Source organism: Marmota marmota, unplaced genomic scaffold, assembly GCF_001458135.2.
Source record: "Marmota marmota marmota unplaced genomic scaffold, marMar, whole genome shotgun sequence".
NCBI lineage: Eukaryota > Metazoa > Chordata > Mammalia > Rodentia > Sciuridae > Marmota > Marmota marmota.
Window position 1 is genome coordinate 17,988,648 of NW_025999998.1, and position 20,010 is coordinate 18,008,657.

Consider the following 20,010-nt stretch of genomic DNA (forward strand, 5'->3'; position numbering starts at 1 on the left):
GCACCACATAAAAATAAAAAAAAAACAAAGTACCTCAAATTTAAAGAAATGGGCCAATTGTTTACCTGAAAAAAGGGACAATTTACTATTTCCCTGCTTCCAAACATTATAGAACCCTTGGTAGTTGAACTGCCTAAATACAATGGCCACTAGCCACATGTGAGATTTAAAGTCATTACTGATGGTGAACAAATGCTCCATAGGGTATATATGTATTGTTTTTTTTGTGTGGTGGTGGTGGGGGTGGTTTACCAGGGATTGAACTCAGGGGCACACAATCACTGAGCCACATCCCTAGCCCTTTTTTGGATTTTATTTAGAGATAGGATGTCACTGAGTTGCTTAGAACCTCGCTGTTGCTGAGGCTGGATTTGAGCTCGGAATTCTTCTGCCTCAGCCTCCTGAGCCACTGGGATTACAGGCTTGTGCCAGTGTGCCCTGCTTGTATATGTATTTTTGCACATTAATAGTTTGGATTATTATACTTAGAGGAACTTTATCTGAAAAAGTGAAAATTGAAACCAACCATAATGAATGTGAAACCAACTTCATCATGCATTTCCCAACTTTCTGAATACCCTTGCACAATTAACCTTTTTTTTTTTTTTTGGTGTTGGGGATTGAGTCCAAGACCTCACCCATCTCAGTTAAACATGGGTTCTAGCTCTGAGCTACACCCCAACCCTACCATTTTATACAACCATGTTTTCTTTTGAGCAATTTTAATACTCTTATTTCTTCACAGATAGTTATTTCAAATCCTATATCTAGTAATCTCTATCTGCCATCTTTGTAGAGCTCATTCTCCAGTGTTTCTACTAATTCTCATGAGGCCATCTCCTTTGGTAGGGTAGATTTGTTTCTTAGTTCAATCCCTGAAGATCCACTCTGAGAGTGAGTCTCCTGTATCAGCCTCAAATCTATTTTCCAGTTAAGAAGGGAAAAGAGAAAGGCTAGTAATTCTACTAGGAAAGCAAAACTGTTCTCATAAATTCCAAGGAGACGTCAACTTACATTTCCCTGATCAGAATTGGGTTATACAACCCTGACTATAAGTCGTTAAGCCTTCTTTAGTTGAAGGTGAGAGTTCTGGAGACAATTTATTGCAGATTTAACCCAGTGATGCTCTACCCCTGAGCTACATTGCTACCTTTTCTTTGGCGGGGGGGGGGGGGGGGGGGAATGTTAGAATTTTATGTACAAAGCACTAGTGTCTTCTCTTTCATTGAGTGGCTGTCTTGGGCAATCCATTTGAGGAAGATCACTTAGTCCAACTTAATGAAGTTACTATTCCTTTGCTCAGCCTCTCCTGACAACTCACAAACTGGTCATATCTCTGGCAGTACTTCAGGATCAGATTTGCTAGACTGAGCAGACACGGCAAGAGCAAGAACACAAGCCCAATTTTTGCAGGTGGCCTCAACAGAGCAGTTTAACCCTCCTTGCTTTCAAGGATGCAATGAAGTGAAATGAAGAGCCCCCAGCCCTTTTTATTTTGAAAAGGATCTTGCTAAGTTGTCAAGGCTGGCTTTGAACTTGCCATCCTTATGTCTCAGCCTAAGTCTCTGGAATTACAGGTATTCACCGATGTGCCCAGCTGAGAGTTCTGGAGAAGAGTATTAAAAAAGCATTTGCATGCAATAGAGATAGGCAAAAAAAATCCGTTTACTGTATGTGGGGTTTGTGGCACAAGTCATGAAGGTTACAGAACTCTATTTTGGAGCAATTATTCAAGGGAATCAGACCTACTTATCTCTCTCTCTGGTTCTCCTTACATCAAAAAAATATAACGGAAACCCTCACTGTCAGAAAGTGGACTTTTGAAAGAACAGATGCCTTGTGAATACTCTCCAAATAAACCCAAGGCACTGTGCTATAGGCATTAAAAACAAGAGCTCTCAAAGGCAAGGCCCTTGATTGTAGAAATACTGCTTGCCAGGTTCTCTATAGCCACCTAGTTATTCATGACCTTTAACACCTCTTAAAGTAACCATCAGTCAACAAATCAGAAACTTATCCAAGCTGACAAAGGGAAAGAATAACATCACTTAGTCAAGATTTATTTCAACACCTGGAAATACCCACAATACTCAAAATTCAACTACTGTAATTTCTTGTAATTCATAAATGCTTAATATAAAACCTTTAAAAATGTAGACAATTAACTAACCCCTAAATACTATGATTTTCAAAAGCATTGGCATTTAACAAAATGTAAGATGACAATAAAACATCAAAAAACTTCCACAAATGAGACCATAATAGCATCAAGCTGTTCAGACTAAAACATCTGTCTTTATACTTTCCATGCTTGTTTTTAACTGTTTCATAAAGCCAGTGATAATTGAGTCCTTTTTTAAGTACAGGATTTCTGACACTCAGGATGGAGCTCAATCACAGAGCACTTGCCTAGCATGCACAAGGCCCTGGGTTCAATCCCCAGAATATATATATATATATATATATATATATATATATATACACACACACACACACACACACACACACATACATACATACACATACACACACATACATATAATTTTTATAAAAAAATTAAAAAGACACAAATAGCATTGTAATAAATTGAAACATAATCTGACTGAATTTACCTATGTATCCTTTGTTCCAATAGCTTTAGATGTTTTTCTATGGATTTTATGTTTATTACCATCAGTAAGTATCATTTATTCATGTAGATGAGGAAAAATGATGTACCATGAGTTTTCTTTAAAATCACCTTCTACTTACTTCAAACTTTACTCTCCCACACCACACCACCACCAATCTATTGTTAAATTGAACAATAATGCAGTATACTATCTGAGGATATTGAGGAGGCCACAAATAACCTGTAATTTGAATTTTGTGTGTGTGCATTTGATATTGGAGGTCAAACCAGGGCATCACATATGCTGGATAAGCACTCTACCACTAAGTTACACGCCTAGGCCTGTAATGTGTACAAAATATCCAAAGATTTCAATTTTCTACCAATATAAACAAAAGGACTCAAGTGGCCCAAAGTTATAGTGGGTAGGAGAAAAAAGACAAAGTATGAATATTATTTAATAAAAATTTTATTTACACCATTCCCTCACATAGCTTTTTAGGCTAACATTAAAGCATATTGTGCATACACAGCTAAGACAGTTTAGATTTTGCTCTGGAACATATACACATTTAAAATTAATAACCTTCTAAGTATTTCATAGTTTAATTGGCTCTTAGTTTCCCTGGGAGAAAAGTAAAAATTTTGTGTTAAGAAACTGGTAAATACAAAGGGACGGCTATATATTCACTTATATCCTGAGGATGCCTAAAGATGGAGTCTGTTGTTTTTTCTAAAGATGCAATAGATATGCACCTAATCACCCTGATTAGTGATGAAATGGAATGGTACAGACCAATACAATCTCTTATGGACAGAATTTTAGGATAGATATTCTGAATGGAAAAAAAAAAAAAAAAACTGATGCTAGTAATTGTTTAAAGAGAAAACTACTGTCAAGAAAAATGTTGAAAACAAAATTATATACTCTTGGAAGACCAACACAAAAACCAGATCGTATAGAACGAAAGACATTCATTTTACTGTCTAGAGAAACTCAAAGGCAGAGGGAATCTAGGCCACTTAAACTTGAGGCAGCACTACACAAGAAATGGAGACAGAATAAATTGACCTCAGAAGGGAAATGAGAAAAACAAAATTTCACAAGTGTTCAGCTCTGTAATATATAGGGATGCACAAAATATCAAAGTTACAGTCTGTATTTTCTTCCCATTCATAGCAAATTATCAAACTTCTGTTTAATGCATTACTTTAATAAGCCTTCTATTTAGTAACATATGCTATATGCATGCTTATATTTTACCATGAGAATTACAGTTTTCCTCCCAAATCAGTGACTTGCTTAACCCAGACTTATATACATTTTATTTCCATTACAAGACACTTAATATCTTTCTAGTGATTAAGAAAATATTACAACATTACATAAAAAATAATATTTATTTTAAAATGATTCTTTTTAGTATGATAGCATGATGGTTTTAACAGCTGAAGCATAATGGGGTAACTATCTAATATTGTTTAAACTAATTTACAGCTATAGGAAAATGTTTGATTTTTAAAATATAAGCAAAACTGCACAATTATAAACAGTGAAATGAATAAATAAAGTAATTTTTCATCAGTGGCCATTCATTATTTTGCTTTTAGGAACCTGGAAGAAATTGTCATCTTTGAGTTTCAAATGTTCTGGTAAATCTAGTCGCTTCTTAGCTTCTTCAATATCACCTTGAATTGCTGAAATAAGGGATTCTGTAGAGAGAATGCAGATAAATATAGTGAGAAACTGCTAATAGACTTTACTATTCCTTTGCTCAGCCTCTCCTGACAACTCACAAGCTGGTCATATCTCTGACACAGGATAGAATCTAATAAATGTTTGTTCCCTTCCCACCTCTTCCCTAGGCTTAAGTAATACTGCAATTTCTTAAGAGAAAGGTACAGTCACAAATATACACTGCAAATTCCAAACACAAAAAACAAATATTCATGATCTGTTCTCTTTGATATTTACACCTGTAAAACAAACTTTACAACAGGGTTAAAACTACCACATTCTATTATTAAGACACCTGATAACACCAGAAACAAATGTTCACTGCTTCACTGTTTCTTATACTTATCAAAGATTTCATTAACCTCATACTGTTAGAGAAGCAGTCAGTCTGCTGGCTTTTAATCCAGGCTCCATTACTAACTATGTAACATCTCAGCCCCCTTTTTAGTTTTTGAGATAGGGTCTCACTAAGTTGCTGGGGCTGGCCGTGAATTTGTAATTCTCCTGCCTCAGCATCCTGAGACACTACAGTTACAGGAGGGCACTGCCATGCCTCTTGATTCATGGGTTATCAAGGGGCTGTTATAAAAGCAATCTCTCTCTAGCACTGTTGTTGTCTTACTATGTGATGCCCTTCCACTGGTGAAGCAAGAAGGCACTCACCACATGCTGACCAGATGCCTGCATAATGCTCTGGGACTTCCCGTGTCTAGAACTGTAAGCTAAATAAACATCTACTCTATAAATTACCAAGTTTGATACTCTTCTACAGTAACAGAAAAGAGACTAGGACAGTGACTATATATGCAAACTGTCAATTTTCTCATCTATGACATGGGCAAAATAATTCTTCATAGGGTTATGGTAGGGGATAAAGAAAGTAACTCATGTAAGACATAAACTCTCAATAATATACATACTGCCACCAATGCTACTAGTAGTACCTATAGCAGCAGTAGTAATATTTAAGGAGATCAAGACAAGAACTTACCTAAAGAGTCAAAGTTCTTTTCTGGTCTGAGGTAGCCAACAATGGCAACATTGAGGATTTCCCCATAGAAGTCCTCTTCAAAGGTATGGATGATGTGAGTTTCCTATAGTCAAAAATGTTGAAAAGATTTCAGATTACAGACTTCTTGAAATCTGAAATTTACCTTTCTATTTAGGGTGAGTTAATTTAAATGAAGCAATCAGTCCTCATTAAAATTTAAAGACATTTTTTCCATCACTCATGTTACTGTCCCAAACTTATGCATAAACTTAAGTGAAGTAGTAGATATTTTCTATCACAAACTGGTAAAATCTGATGCTTAAAATGGTGAAGGAAAGCAATGGAAAGCTGACTGGCACATGAATTTTTGGTATGACTGAGGAATTTTTCAAAAAGCTTATTATTCATCTATCATATTTTAATCATTAAATTGAAGTTTCTTTATATTAAAGCTAAGGGAAGAGGATTGAAAATTTGAAGCCAGCCTCAACAACTCAGGAAGACCCTGTACCAAAATTTAAAAAGGGCTGGGGAGGCTGGGAGGGAGAAAGTGAAGGAAGGAAAGAAGGAAGGGAGGGGGGGGGAGGGAGGGAAAAGAAAAGAACCGGGGGTGTAGGTCAGTGGTAGAACACCCCTGGGTTTAAGACCCAATATAGAAACAATAAAGAAAGTAGAGGAAGGAGAGGAAAGAGGGAGTAGAAGAGGAGGGAGAAGGGAAGAAAAAAAGAAGACAGCTAAGGCTGGACTAGGATGGGAGCATTAGAAACTGCAATATATAAGTGTAAACTAGCTAGAAACATCCACCTTGAAGCATATGACCCGAGAATCTAATCTATGAAGTGATCTTTTAAACTGAAATATCACAAATCTAAAACTACACTTACCTCATTCTGAGTAATAAAAACAATAAAAAGAGTACACTTTAAATGATTCAGACCAAACAACAACAATAACAAAAAAAAAAAATCATTGAACCTTTTAGATTAAGGAAAATTTTATTTCCTCTCAAAAAATAAAACCTACTTTTCATAATCTTTTAGTTTTCTTGGGAGGAGATGGTCATGATCCTTTGAGATCATTAAAATGGGAATAATAAAGATGCAGGGATGGTTGTACTATTCTTCCCTATTCTCTCTAATTACAGGGAAATTACTTTGTACATTTTCTCTTTTGTAATCATATTCCAAAAAAGACACTCTTAAATTGGGTGTGGTGGCACACACCTATGTAATCCCAGTGACTTGAGAGGCTGAGGCAAGAGGACTACAAGTTCAAGGCCAGCCTAAGTAACTTAGTGAGACCCTATCTCGAAATAAAATTAAGATGGGTACCGTGGCACACACCTATAATTCCAGAGGCTCAGGAGGCTGAGATAGGAGGATGGCAAGTTCAAAGTTGGCCTCAGTAACTTAGCAAGGCTCTAAGCAAGACCTATGAGACCTTGTCTCTAAATAAATACAAAATAGGGCTGGGATGTGGTCCAGTGGTTAAATACTCCTTGGTTCAATACCCAGCACCAAAAAAAGAAAGGGGAGAAAAAAAAGCTTAATGACAAGAGCAAAATAAATAATTTCATAATTCACTCTCTGTTCCATATCTTCTGTATAACTGTCCTTTACATATGGGGACAAATGCTAACTGAAAGATTTAGGGTACTTTCAGGGTGGGATGGATTAGAACATTAAATCTTCCATAAATGGATCTACTCTAAAATGATCTACAGATTCAATTCTATCTCAATAAAAATTCTAGTGGGGTTTTTTGAATGGTAGAAACTGACAATTTATTCTAAAACTTGAATAGAAACGCCAAAATTATTTAAGAAAATCCTGAAAACAAGACAGAAGAACTTACACAAGCAGATATCAAGACCTATTATAATGCTATGTAAATTAAGCACCAGTGGTAATGGTTCAAAATAAACAAGCAGATCAGTATGTAGAATTTTTTTTTTTTAGACTCTCACACAAAACCATTTTATATATCACAAGGAGACACTAGTATTATCAGAAAAGGATGGCATTTTCAATAGATAGGTTGGGTCAATTTCATATCCATTTGAGGAAAAAAATAATACTTTTGACCCCTACTGTAAAGCATACTCAAAAATCAATTTAATGAAACAGACTTTCTTCATGATTTTGGCGCTAACCAACCATAAATAAAAAATGATTAAATGGTTATATTAAGAACTTTTGTTCTTGAAAAGACACCAGTGAGTTTATTTTAAAAAATAATAATAAAAAAGCAACACAGAAGAAATTTGTAACACATAATTCCAATAAAGGAATTGGATCTGGAATATACCAAGAACTTCTTTATGACAATAAGTTTACACAGTTTTTTTTTTTTTTTTTTTAAATAAGGGCAAAGGACTTGAATAGGAACTTCACAGGTATCTGTTACTATCAAAGAAACACACACACACACACACACACATACACACACACTCCCTGAATTGTAGGAACATCCTATCACTGAAAACTGAGTTTCTCCTAATTATTAAAGGATTTCCAAGGTATTCCTTAAGTAGTTCAATAGTAATAGTTCCATTACCTGTGTAATTCATCATGGGATAGGTTCCCCTGCCTTTCTTTTCCTTCCTTATTCAACGGAAAACTGTTGTTTTCATTTATAAATTCTTTACCTTATCTCTTCCAACAAACAATTTGCACTATTCTACTGAGTAAATTCTACTGAGTTCTGGGTTATTACTATCGCTTGTACCAACAGTGGTTTTCCACCTATGACACACTTCCTTTTTTAGTAACTCTTCAAAGTTAAAAATTGCCAGACATGGTGGCACACACCTATAATCACAGTGACTCAGAGACTGAGGCAGGAGTATCTCAAGTTCAAGGCCAGCCTCAGTAACTTAACAAACCTCTAAGCAGCTTAGTAAAACCCTGCCTCACGGGAAGATTGCAAGTTCAAAACCAGCCTCAGCAAAATCAAGGCACCAAGCAACTCAGTGAGACCTTCTCCCTAAATAAAAAATAAAACAGGGCTGTGGATGTGGCTTATTGGTTGAGTGCCCCTGAGTTCAATCATCACTACCCTCTACCAAATAAAAAGAAAACCCTGCCTCAAAATAAAAAAACAAAAGGCTAAGGATATAGCTCAGTGGGTAAAGCATTTTTGGATTCAATCCCCAGGTACCAAAAAAAGAAAAAGAAAAGAAAAGAAAAAGGAACAATTAAAATTTAGATCTCTATAAATCTGTTTTTGCCACATACTTGAGCTGACAAAAGATTCAGCCAAGTGGGGTACAGTGGCACATGCCTGTAATCCCAACTACTCAAGAGGCAGGCTCACAAATCTGAGGCCACCTCTTGCAACTGAGCAAGACCCTGTCTCAAAATAAAGAAAATAAAGGGCTGGGACTGTGAATCAGCGGTAGAGCGCTCGCCTAGCACCACGGTTGGGACCCAGGTTCGATCCTCAGCACCACATAAAAATAAAATGCATTGTGTTGTGTCCATCTACACCAAAAAATAAAAAAATAAAATAAAATAAATAAAAAGGGGATGTAGCCCAGTAGTAAAGCACCCCTGGCTTTACTTTCCAGCATATACAAAAAAGAAAGATTCAACAAAAATTTAACAAATAAAAACATAATAAATCTAACAAATAATCTGTGTTGATCCTGTTTATAAAAAAAAAAAAAAAAGTAGGGACAGAACTAGAGTATACTTCAAGGCGATTTTTTAAAAATAGAGGAGTTTGGGGGTGTGACTTGCCTAGCATGCAAAGTCCTGGGTTTGATACTTAGCAACACAATAAGAAAAACAGAAAGAAAGCTTCAATTTGCATCATCCCTTTAGTACGCATTTCTATATTAACAGGGTAATCAAGTAATTACACTTTGAACTACATAAACTGTGGCAAGCTCAATTTTATGAAACATGCTTTTAAATAACTCACTTATCTATTGTAAATGTACTTACGTGAGCATTCAAAAGGTAGCATTATAATGTTGTTTTTTAACTCCACTTTCTGTATGATTTAATAAATAAATGCATAAAAAATTAATCTGTTACTTGGTACACAATGTATAAAAAGATGTAATTTGTGGGTTCTGTATACTACTAAACTTGGTATGAATTCAAAGTAGACTTCTCAAATTTTAGAATGCTAAATGTAATTCCCATGGTAATTACAAAGGAAATATCTATAGAAAATACTCAAAAGGAAATGAAAAGAGAGTCAAGATGTGTCACTATAAAAAGTCAACTAAATGCTTAGTCAACTAAATAACAAAGGAAACAAACAAAAAAATTACAAGGCATACAGAAAACAAAAAGCAAAATTGTAGAAATCCTTTATTAGTTAAATGAAAATGGATTAAGGTCTTAATTGGCAGAAACTGGCAAAATGGATTGAAAACATGATCCCACCATTTATTAGCTATAAGAGACTCACTTTAAATCCAAAGGCACAGATTGAAAGTAAAAGGATGGAAAAAGATATTTTATTCAAATAGTGACTAGCTGGGCAGAGTGATGAAAGTCAGCCTCTGGAAGAAAAGACAAGAGGATAACAAGTTGAAGGCCAACATCAGCAACTTAACAAGACCCAGTCTCAAAAAATATGAGGACTGGGGATGTATCTCAGTGGTAGAGCACCCCTGGGTTCAATACTAATACTGCGAATAAACAACAACAACAAAACACAAACAAAACAGCCAATACTTTGCTTTTAAATTCTTCAAGCATGCTGCCCCAAACTCTATTATTAGTATCATGTTGTGTTTACCACTGGTAAATTCTGTGTGCATCTAAAACCACATATCACTCTAAATCATAATTCCATTTCAGTAACAGGAAAATGCGATTCTTACCATAGACTTTTTCATATTCTTGTAGTATGGGTTCCATCCTATGCTCACCACCATCTTATGAACATCTCCACTTCCAACACTGGCCCAACCATAATAAATGCCAGTGGATACGTCAGCTGGAAGATTATCTACTATTTGTTCAGGAAAATTGGCTAAACAAAAAAAGTAAATATTCTTAGTGTTACAAGTTTCACATAAAACATTTGTAAAAATCACATGCAGGACTATTCTAAATGCACTCAGTAGATTGCTAGGGCTCTGACTATCAATCTCATCCTCCCATATTCTGAGTTGGAGTTCTTTCTCTTCAGGTAAACAGGTATGTAATAAGATATAAGGCAAGTATAGAAACTTCTCAAAAAAAAAAAAAAAAAAAAAAGCAATACCAAAACCACTCTCTGGATAGGAAAAAAAAAAAAAAGGTATAACCAAATGGAATGAGGCCACCAAGTAGTTACCCCAGTTACCAGCACATGTAGGCGCAACTACTCAAGGGGCTGAAGCAGGAAGATAGATTCCTTGAACCCAGATGTTCAGGTGCAGCCTGAGCAACACAGCGAGGTTCCTCTATCTTAATACTCAAAAATCAACATCACCAAACAAACCCGGTGGCTTTTTTTTTTTTTTTAAGATTTGTTCTTTCCAAGTAGGGTTTGCATCACTTCAAAAGATTCTTATTTTAAATACCCAGCCTAAAGAGAATGATTGAACAGTTCAAAGGGCAAGCCTGCTGTGTAGTTTTCAGGAGTAGCTGCAATTTTTGGTGCGGGTGTGGGTGGGGTGGGTTTAAACTGGGGATTGAACTCTGCGGTGCATTACCACTGAGTCACATGCCCCCTGCTGTGTATTTTTAAGGATGAATTAAACGATCAAGTCTTGATTACTAAAACTCCTGAAGACAGACCAAACCCAAAAGTTGGCTCTTCTCCAACTACTTGTGTTATCACTTGGACACTAACAGATTCCAAGAAAAGAACTTTAAGGTCGGCTTGAGAATTCGGCCACTTTAGGTTTTAATGGGCAAGGTAACCGCCATGCTTGGCTAACCATCCTGGCTGGACCGGGAAAGGGGGATCCTGTGATTCAGCTAAGCTTCCTGTCACCACCCGGGTCGCCAGAGAGATCAGAGCCAGGGGCAGGGAGGAGCTCCCACAACGTAAAGAAAGATCCTCGGCCCCAACACAGAGGGAACGATGCTGACAGGAGGTCACCTCCGCCGGCGGCACGGTGGTCTTACAACCCGCTCGCAAGTCCCCGGGCTGACGTCCTCGCCCCCTACGTGACCCGGTCCCGGTGCTCCGCGCCGCCGCGGGCTTACCTGTGGGAATACCCAGCTGCTTGGAGCCGCGGCCGAAGCCCCGCACTACTTGGCCCCGGCAGAAGTACGGCAGGCTTCTCATGACGCCGTCCGCCGGGGACGCGGGCTGCAGGCCAGTCCGCGCGTCAGGCGGAGCCGCCGTGGGTACAATGCCTGGAGCCCCGGACCAGCCGGGGGACGGGGCAAGCGCTCTACCCGCTAGGTGCGCACACTAAACACCCGGTGGCACCGACGACACGCGGCGGCAGGTCTCTCACACCGCTGCCCAACTGAAGTTGCTGAACAACTCAGGAAGCGCGTCTTCGCTACGGGAGCTGCGGCAACAGCAGAAGGTCGGCTGTGGCAAAGAGCGCACTGGAGACTGCCGGATCGCGAGAGGTCTCTGGCTGCCTTCCCTCAGCCGGCGTACGGACACTTCCGCGGCGGAACAACCGATGTCTGCTCGGCTTCCGTAGTCCTTTTCCGCTGTAGCCCCGCCTCTCCCTCTGTGGCTCCGCCCCCAGCCGGGGTCCGGCCGACCTCGGGCCTTCTGGGTCTCCTACCAGCCACTGAATGCGAAAACGGATTCGGGGTCCCTTGCTTCACCCTAAGGGGCTAGGAAGCACCGTTCCTCAGTAGGCGTCGGTGTCTCCTTCCCCTTCCTTCTTTTCCTTAGAACTCTGACGTCAAAGCGAGATCTTCTTTAGCTTCTTGGCAACCGCTGGGCTGGTCGTTTGTCATCATTCCATTTGCTCTTTAAACATTTATTAAAGCTCCCCAATTTCAGCTCAGAGATTACCCCACTGGAAGCGGCTCTCCTCCCCCTAGACTACTGACCTAAATCTGGATGTAAGATCCAGGGAAGTAGGTCCTTGTCCGAGCTGTCGCCCCGGTGGCTACTGGAATATAACCACAACCCAATTTTGGTTTTCTGATTAGAGATGCGCTGCCTGCCCACCCACTTCCCCTCTAGGGTGTCTTCTTGAGAACTTAATAAGCTTGAAAAAGGCTTGATTGGCTTTTTGACCTTTGGAACTGTAAGCTCGGGAAGAAGTAGAAAAAGGCTCGCTCACAAGACACACGTGATGCAAGGCTGTAACAGTTCACCCTCTCAAGAAGTTTTAATCTTCTATTTTTCTTTATTAATTTATAAGAAATTCTGCCCAGATTTTGTAGCCACTTTCCTTCTATCTTGCATATTTATAATGCTAAATAATTCTTACCTGTTATTTTCTCTTTTTGTCTCTCTTTTTGGTCCTGGGGATTGAACCCAGGTGCACTTTACCACTAAGTTACATCCCCAGTCGTTTTTATTTTTTATTTTGAGATGCAGGTCTCACCAAATTGCTGAGGGTCTCACTAAATTGCTGAGTCTGACCTTGAACTTGAGATCCTCCCCCATCGCTGAGATTACAATTTTAAGCCCCATTTAAAATTACTTTCTGTTTATATAAGTATGAAGAGGGATTTCTTACCAAAATGTTTTATATCCCTAACTTTGGCATAGTACCTGATCTGAAGTAAACACTCCATAAATATTTGTAGAAAGAACAAAGGGTCCAGGGTGTGCCAAGCACAGCACAAGGTGCTAGGGGAAAGGTGAATAAGTCAAAGTCCAGGTCTTCAGAGGCCCAGCCTAGTGGGGAGAATGCCTGGTAAGACTGATTACAGCACCAACACTGTACTCCAACAGAAGCCGGTACAAAATACTTGGAAGACTGCAAAGAGTAGAACTCACAGAAAAGGTGTTTAGTATAGACAGTAGTTAAGGTGCTAAAGCTAGGTAAACTAGGGCTTGAATACAGGCCTCACTTGGTTGACTAGCTGGTAACCTTGAGTGAAATACTCAACCTGAATCTCAATGTCCTTATCAATAAGTTGTAGGTATTAACAGTATTTGGGGAAAAATGAGATAATGTATGAAAACCTCTTAACAAAATATATACACCAGTGACACACGTCCTCTAGCCTCAACCCACCTACCTATAGTCACAACCCAGTTCATCCACACAAATGGATTAATGCACCAATTAGGTTAAGGCTCTCATAACCCAATCATTTCACCTCTGAACTTTCTTGCATTGTCTTACACATGAGCTTTTGGGGGACATCTCACAAACCATAACAAACTCATTTTAAGCCTCCCTACCAATTCAGGGTCTAAGGGATGGAATTTCACTGCCTCTTTGGATCTTCATTTCTCTATGAAGTCTCCTGGATTATGTAAAATTTACATTAAAATACATTTGTATGCTTTTTTCCAATTAATCTCTTGTGTCAGTTTTTTGTTTTTGTTTTTTTAAGTGGTACTGAGAGCAAACAAATGCTATACACTCTACCACTGTGTTACATTCCTAGCCCTGTCTTAGGTCAGTTTAATTCTTAGGTCCTGCACAAAAGAAACCCTAAATAGGAGGTAAAACTCTGCCGTGCCTCCCCTACAGTGATGATTATAACAAAGACAACAACAATCATAAGTTATCAAGAGTTATCACTTAACATCATCCAGGCAATTTGGTAAGTGTTTTTCATACACTATCTCATTTATTTTACACACACACACACACACACACACACATATATATATATACACACACATATATTTACATTTGTTTGTGTGTGTGAACTGATTGCCTCAATAGTCTCTACTATATTCAAACTTGGTTCATGTCACTGTATGCACTGTCCAGGAAGTTGTAAAAGCTAAATTCAGAAAATATATTTTAATGAAATTTGGATTAAACAGTTTTGGAAGCCAGTAAAGTACACAGACTGAAAATGACTAATCAGACCTGACACTATTATTTTGCAGAAAAGAGGACTGTGACTGACTTGCTAGACCCAAAGGGACATAAGTAATCTATAAGATGGTGAGGAGCCATCTAGCTGTTTGATGGTGGACTTCTAATCATCTTTTCTGGGAGATCCAAGGTCTCCTATATGCAGCTGTTTCATACTAACCCATTATGAAATATTTGTTTAGCTGATTACTTAGTAAATACACCTCACATGGAAGGTTGACAATTATACAAATATATTTTATACCTGTTTAGAATACAAACCAAATTTTATCACCTAACCACATGAGATGTTAATAATAACCTGGAAGATCAGATCCTGACATTAGGCCAGGCCTGGAAGCCAATATCTGGTCTGAAAAGTCAGAATTGAAAAAAAAAAAATCATCTATTCATTGAGCTGCTTCAGTAGGGTACACTCTAAATCAAGGGTGGCATGATTAATTACCAATGCTGTTTTTAATCTATACTCTAAAATATTTGAGTACCCATTGTTCTCTCTGATGTTTTGTGGGTTTGTTTTTGTTGTTTTGTTTACTTGTTAATAGGAAACAAAAACAAAAATACAGTGTTAGATTTTCACCACCACCACCCAAAAAACCAACCAGTGTACACGAATTCCATTCCTTATTTATCCACAAGGTGGCATGCAATTTCTTTCTTTCTTTCTTTCTTTCTTTCTTTCTTTCTTTCTTTCTTTCTTTCTTTCTTTCTTTCTTTCTTTCTTTCCTTCCTTCCTTCCTTCCTTCCTTCCTTCCTTCCTTCCTTCCTTCCTTCCTTCTTTCTTTCTCTCTCTCTCTCTCTCTCTCTCTCTATTTATCTTTACTGGCATTTGAGATTAGAAATGGAAACAGAATGTCAAAATTGGGAAGCTAGTTTGCCTCCCTCAGTTTCCATGCTAGGCACAGGAGAATACTGTACTTACCTTGGTTTGCTCTCTGCTTTATGGAATTGGATTTGCTTGTTCGGTGAGGCATAATCATTGCACTCTACCCACTTCTTCAATCACAAAAGTATTTGGTAAATAAGCTGTGCTAATTTGGAAAGTTGATGCTTTTTGGTGCTTCCTTTGAATGTATGTTTCACTAAAGAAAAATAAGACAGAGGGAGAAAAAGAGAACATAGAATTATACAACAGGAGAATTCAAACTTCTTACCCACTTAGAAAAGAAAGAAAATAAGAGCCACCATCAGAAGCAAAGAAGCACCAATACATTTCTACACAGGGGGTCTTTCTAACTCCCTTGAATTCCAGCACCATGGAGTAAGGGCTAGTTCTCTGCAGAAAAGAAAATTGCACAGGAAAATATGGAGAAGCAACCTCAACGAAGGCCTTCATCCTGGAACCACTATCTTTAGCCCATGGACTCAGGCTGTTATTTCCCAACACAGAGACCCTCCCCAAAGAAAGCTGGCTGGACCCCAGGGACTTACCAGCTCAGCTCCAGTAGCTCCCGGGAGTGGGTTGGAGAGAAACAATGTGGAACTCCCTCCCAAAAGAAATAGAAATTTGAACAGTCATGCTGGATCCCTGTCACTTCAACATCTGCCCTGGTCATCCCCAAGACCAAAGGACAGTTCCCACTCTGCATCCCTACTGGGACTCCTCACCAGGCCCTGCCCAGTCTATTGAAGGTCGGTCGGAGGCAGGGCCACCTGCTTGCATGGCACTCCCTTTATCCCATACCTCATTAACGGTAGCTATCTTCAGAGCACATCCCTTGAAGAACCAAGGCAGCAGCCAGGTGTGGTGATACACACCTGTAACCCCAGCGGCTCAGGAGGCTGAGGCAGGAGGATCACAGATTTAAAGCCAGCCTCAGCAATTTCGCAAGGTTGTAAACAACCTAGTGAGACCCTATCTCAAAATAAAAAATAGGTGCCTTTGAGTTCATCCCTGGTGAGTGTGCGTGCGCGCACGCACACACAAATAAATAAATAAATAAATATGGATATGTAGTAGTAATATCATGAATTTAATTTGCATTTCTCTTAGGCTTAATTAAAGTCAATGCCTTTTTGTATGTTAAAAAACAAAGAAGGAGAAATAATCCAAGTGTGCTGGTGTTTGTCTGTAATCCCAGCAACTCTGGAGGCTGAGACAGAGGATCACAACTTCAGCAACTGAGGCAAATCTCGGCAACTTAGTGGGACCCTGTCTGAAATGAAAAATAAGGATTAGGGATGTAGCTCAGTGGTAAAATGCCCCTGGGTGCCCCAGTATCAAAAAAATAAAAACAAAACACCAATACATAAATAAATAAAATAAAAGTGTTTTAATGTATATATATTTGATGTTGTGATGATAGAGGAGAAAGATCTATGATAAAAATTTCCAAGAAAAAAGGGAAGAAAAACTTCAGGGCATCGGAATCTTTTCACAATAATGAATGAATACTTCTCAGATTTTGGAAATGAACTTTCAATTCTGTTAAAAAAAGTCCCCCCTTGTAAGGGGGGATTTACAAACTGTGAAATTAACCATTTTTCAACTTCAACAAGAGCTTTCTATCCTGTGTTCTCTCAAATTCACAGTACCATTTCCATGTGATGGCCATCGCAAAAAATATAGATGTTACCAAAAGGAATTACATGTTTGATTACCTTAGGTTGTCTTCAAAATAACTGGTGCTTCCTTTCTCCTTTTCACAATGAAGATATGAAATTTTAGGGTCTCTCATTTTTTCCCCTGCACACTATGTAAAATAACACATTTGCCTAGTAAATTTTTTTCTGCTATCTTGTTTTTATCATGGACTAAAACTAGATTTTGAAAAGAAAAATTCAAAGTATACAAGGGGTGATTTCAGTTGGAAAGTTGTCAGTAGATAAATAAAAGACAGTGTGGTAGATTTAAAACATGCCCCCAGCCACCTTGGTACTCCTGTTTGGAGAAGTAGCTCATTTCCCCTCCCCAGAAACTTGGTCTGGCCTTGAAGTGTGATGAATAGAATTTGGCAGAAATGAAACAGTGTGACATAAAAGATGGGCCTAGAGGCTGGGTGTGGAGAATGGGGCAAAGGGAGGTGAGGGGGCACTCAATAGTACAGCACTTGCCTAGCATGTGCAAGGCCCAGCTTTTAATCCCTAGCACCGTAAAAAAAAAAAAAAAAAAAAAAAAAAAGCAGGGGCTGTGTGCAGTGGCACACGCCTGTAATCCCAGCAGCTTGGGAGGCTGAGGCAGGAGGATCTCGAGTTCAAAGCCAGTCTCAACAAAAGTGAGGCACTAAGCAAATCAGTGAGAACCACATCCTATTCAAAAGGTTCAGGCTGAACATCATCAGCCTCATTAAGAGCTGTTCCCAGTGCAGAATTCCAGAACCACCTGCTGGATGAGAATCGGCATCTTACACTGTTGAGTAGTTTATATCCATGTGATCTGAGAGTCTAACTCTGGGACACAATTATTTCAGATAGATTTTCTTAATTTCTAGTGCAGCTCTTTATGGAAATTCCCACCTAAAACCATAATAACAAGCAGCACATGTTGATCCTTTATATGTTGCTACAGCAAAACATCTGAGTTAGCAAGTACTGTGTAAGTAAAGAGGTGGGTTTAGCTGACGGTGTTCAAGACTGAAGGTCCAAGGTTGGACAGTCCCACTGNTGACAACAAGAGGCTGGGATGTGGCTCAAGCGGTAGCGCGCTCGCCTGGCATGCGTGCGGCCCGGGTTCGATCCTCAGCACCACATACAAACAAAGATGTTGTGTCCACCAAATACTAAAAAATAAATATTAAAAAATTCTCTCTCTCTCTACCTCTATCTCTCTCACTCTCTCTTTAAAAAAAAAAAAAAAGAATGACAACAAAAGAATCCACTATGATGGAAAATATTTAATTCTCAAAAAATTCTCTCTCTTCTTCCTGTTATTGGTAGTTCTGAATGATTAATGTTTTTCCCAGTGGAGTCAAAAGGTACCTAAGTATGTGATTGCAAATGAAAAAATAGGGGACAGAAATCAGGTACTGGAAGTTTTTCCACTTTCACGTGTATGTGAATTTTTAATATAAATGTGATGGTGTAAAGTACTGAGGCAAGGCAAAATGTTTCTGTGAACACGTTTCAGCAACTTAACCTCATAACAATTATAAATAAAACTGTTATTTTTTTTTCTTTCTTTTTTTTTTTGTTACTGGAGATTGAACTCAATAGTGCTGAATCACTGAGCTACATCCACAGTCCTTTTTATTTTTTATTTTAGAAAGGGTCTTGCTAAGTTGCTGAGGCCTCAGCCTCCCAAGCCACTGAGATTACAGATGTACACCACCACACCCAGCAGTATTTGGATTTTAAAACTAAGGGAACCTTGGGGCTATGGATGCAGCTCATTGGGAGACTGTAGACAGAATGAACAAGGCCTGTAGTTTGATCCCCAGCACTGCAAAAAAGAAAAGAAAGAAGATTTCTTATTGGTGGCAAATAAATGGTGTTTGTAACATTTTAATCATAGTATAAATTTCATGCATTCACTATATTCTTTTGAGTTCTACAGGAAAGTATGTATTTTTAATATTTTTAATCTGCTGTTTCTGTAAGTTTGCTATTAAAGTACATTGAACTATTAAAAGCACACCAATTTGAATATACGATACATGTACAGGGTATAAAATCAAGAGATACAGAGTATAGAATGAAAACCAAGCAAAAACTACCTCCATCACCAACACCAGCATCTCTACTACCATCACCACCTCTACCACTTCCACTAGCATCACCATTACCTTCACCTTCAACAGAATCACCATCACCACCACATTCACCCCATCACCACCAGCACCATTACCACTACCTTCTCCTCTAACCACCACATTTTTTCTCCTTGGAAATCATTACAGTTAACAGTTTTGGCAAGATTTTAATGAATATAAAAGAATCACATAATTCATATAGCAAAATAATGTGCTCCTTACAGTTCTGCAATAAAAAAGAAAGGAACAAATACTGTTACTGAGATGGGGATTCAAGAACTTTTTTTATGCTTCTGTGAGATTGGGATTCAAGAACTCTCCTAAGAATAACATAAGCTATGCGATAGTTCAGGGAAAAGAACAAAAATAATTGAATGTGATGATATGCTTAAAATTTTCAATGTGGAGTGGCAAGTTTATTGAGGTAAAATACTTTTTTATTGTTTGTTTCTAAGTACAATCTGAAATGGTTTGTTAGCAGATCAAAAGCATGCTTTTCCTTGAACTTGTCAAAGCTGGTTCATAGGGAAATATACCATCTGAGAACTCTTTGTTGACATTTTACTTTCCACCTGGCATTGCAGAGAATGGTTTGGCTTTGAATCAAAGGTGATAGCGGTTGACTGTGTAAATATTTTCAGAAGTATGATGGTTTCTAAGGAGTCACCAGGGATGGAGGAGTGGAGAAGGCTGCTTTTCTTTCCTAGTGAAATAAATATCCATGCTCATCGACTGGCAGAAATATGACTATATAATATTGAGTTCAAAGTAACAAAAACTATCCAAACTTTAAAAGTTCTCCCATTTTTTTTTTTCCACTGCTGGGGATTGAACCTAGGGGCATTCTACCACTGAGCTACATTCCCCAACATGTTTTATTTTTGTTTTCAGACAGGGTCTTTCTAAGTTGCCCAAACTGGCCTTGAACCTCCCAAGTTGCTGGGATTACAGGCATGCAGTTCTTATGTATTCTGAACACTTAATAGAATCTGGTAGTGCAGGACTTGGGTTTTGGGAAGCAGTGTGTGCAGCAGGAGTCTGCTT

At 38.4% G+C, this 20,010-nt stretch overlaps 1 protein-coding gene across 1 annotated transcript; it reads right to left on the reverse strand.

Moving 5' to 3' along the window:
- Positions 1–3,062: 3,062 nt before the first annotated feature.
- Rfk (riboflavin kinase) lies at positions 3,063–12,440 on the reverse strand. The gene is made up of 4 exons (XM_015492944.2): positions 11,499–12,440; positions 10,181–10,332; positions 5,341–5,443; positions 3,063–4,324 (listed from the first exon to the last, which is right to left on the reverse strand). The coding sequence occupies exons 1-4, from the start codon at positions 11,578–11,580 to the stop codon at positions 4,194–4,196; spliced, it is 468 nt and encodes a 155-aa protein (XP_015348430.1). The 5' UTR covers positions 11,581–12,440; the 3' UTR covers positions 3,063–4,193.
- Between the last annotated feature and the right edge of the window lie 7,570 nt (positions 12,441–20,010).

Bases quoted from the DNA above. Each gene is read 5' to 3' on its own strand.
- Rfk (XM_015492944.2), bottom strand. From the start codon at position 11,580: ATGAGAAGCCTGCCGTACTTCTGCCGGGGCCAAGTAGTGCGGGGCTTC. The intron at 5,444-10,180 runs GTAAGAATCGCA...TTTTGACTATAG, and splicing joins AGAATATGAAAAAGTCTATG to GAAACTCACATCATCCATAC. The intron at 4,325-5,340 runs GTAAGTTCTTGT...TTCTCTCTACAG, and splicing joins AAAGAACTTTGACTCTTTAG to AATCCCTTATTTCAGCAATT.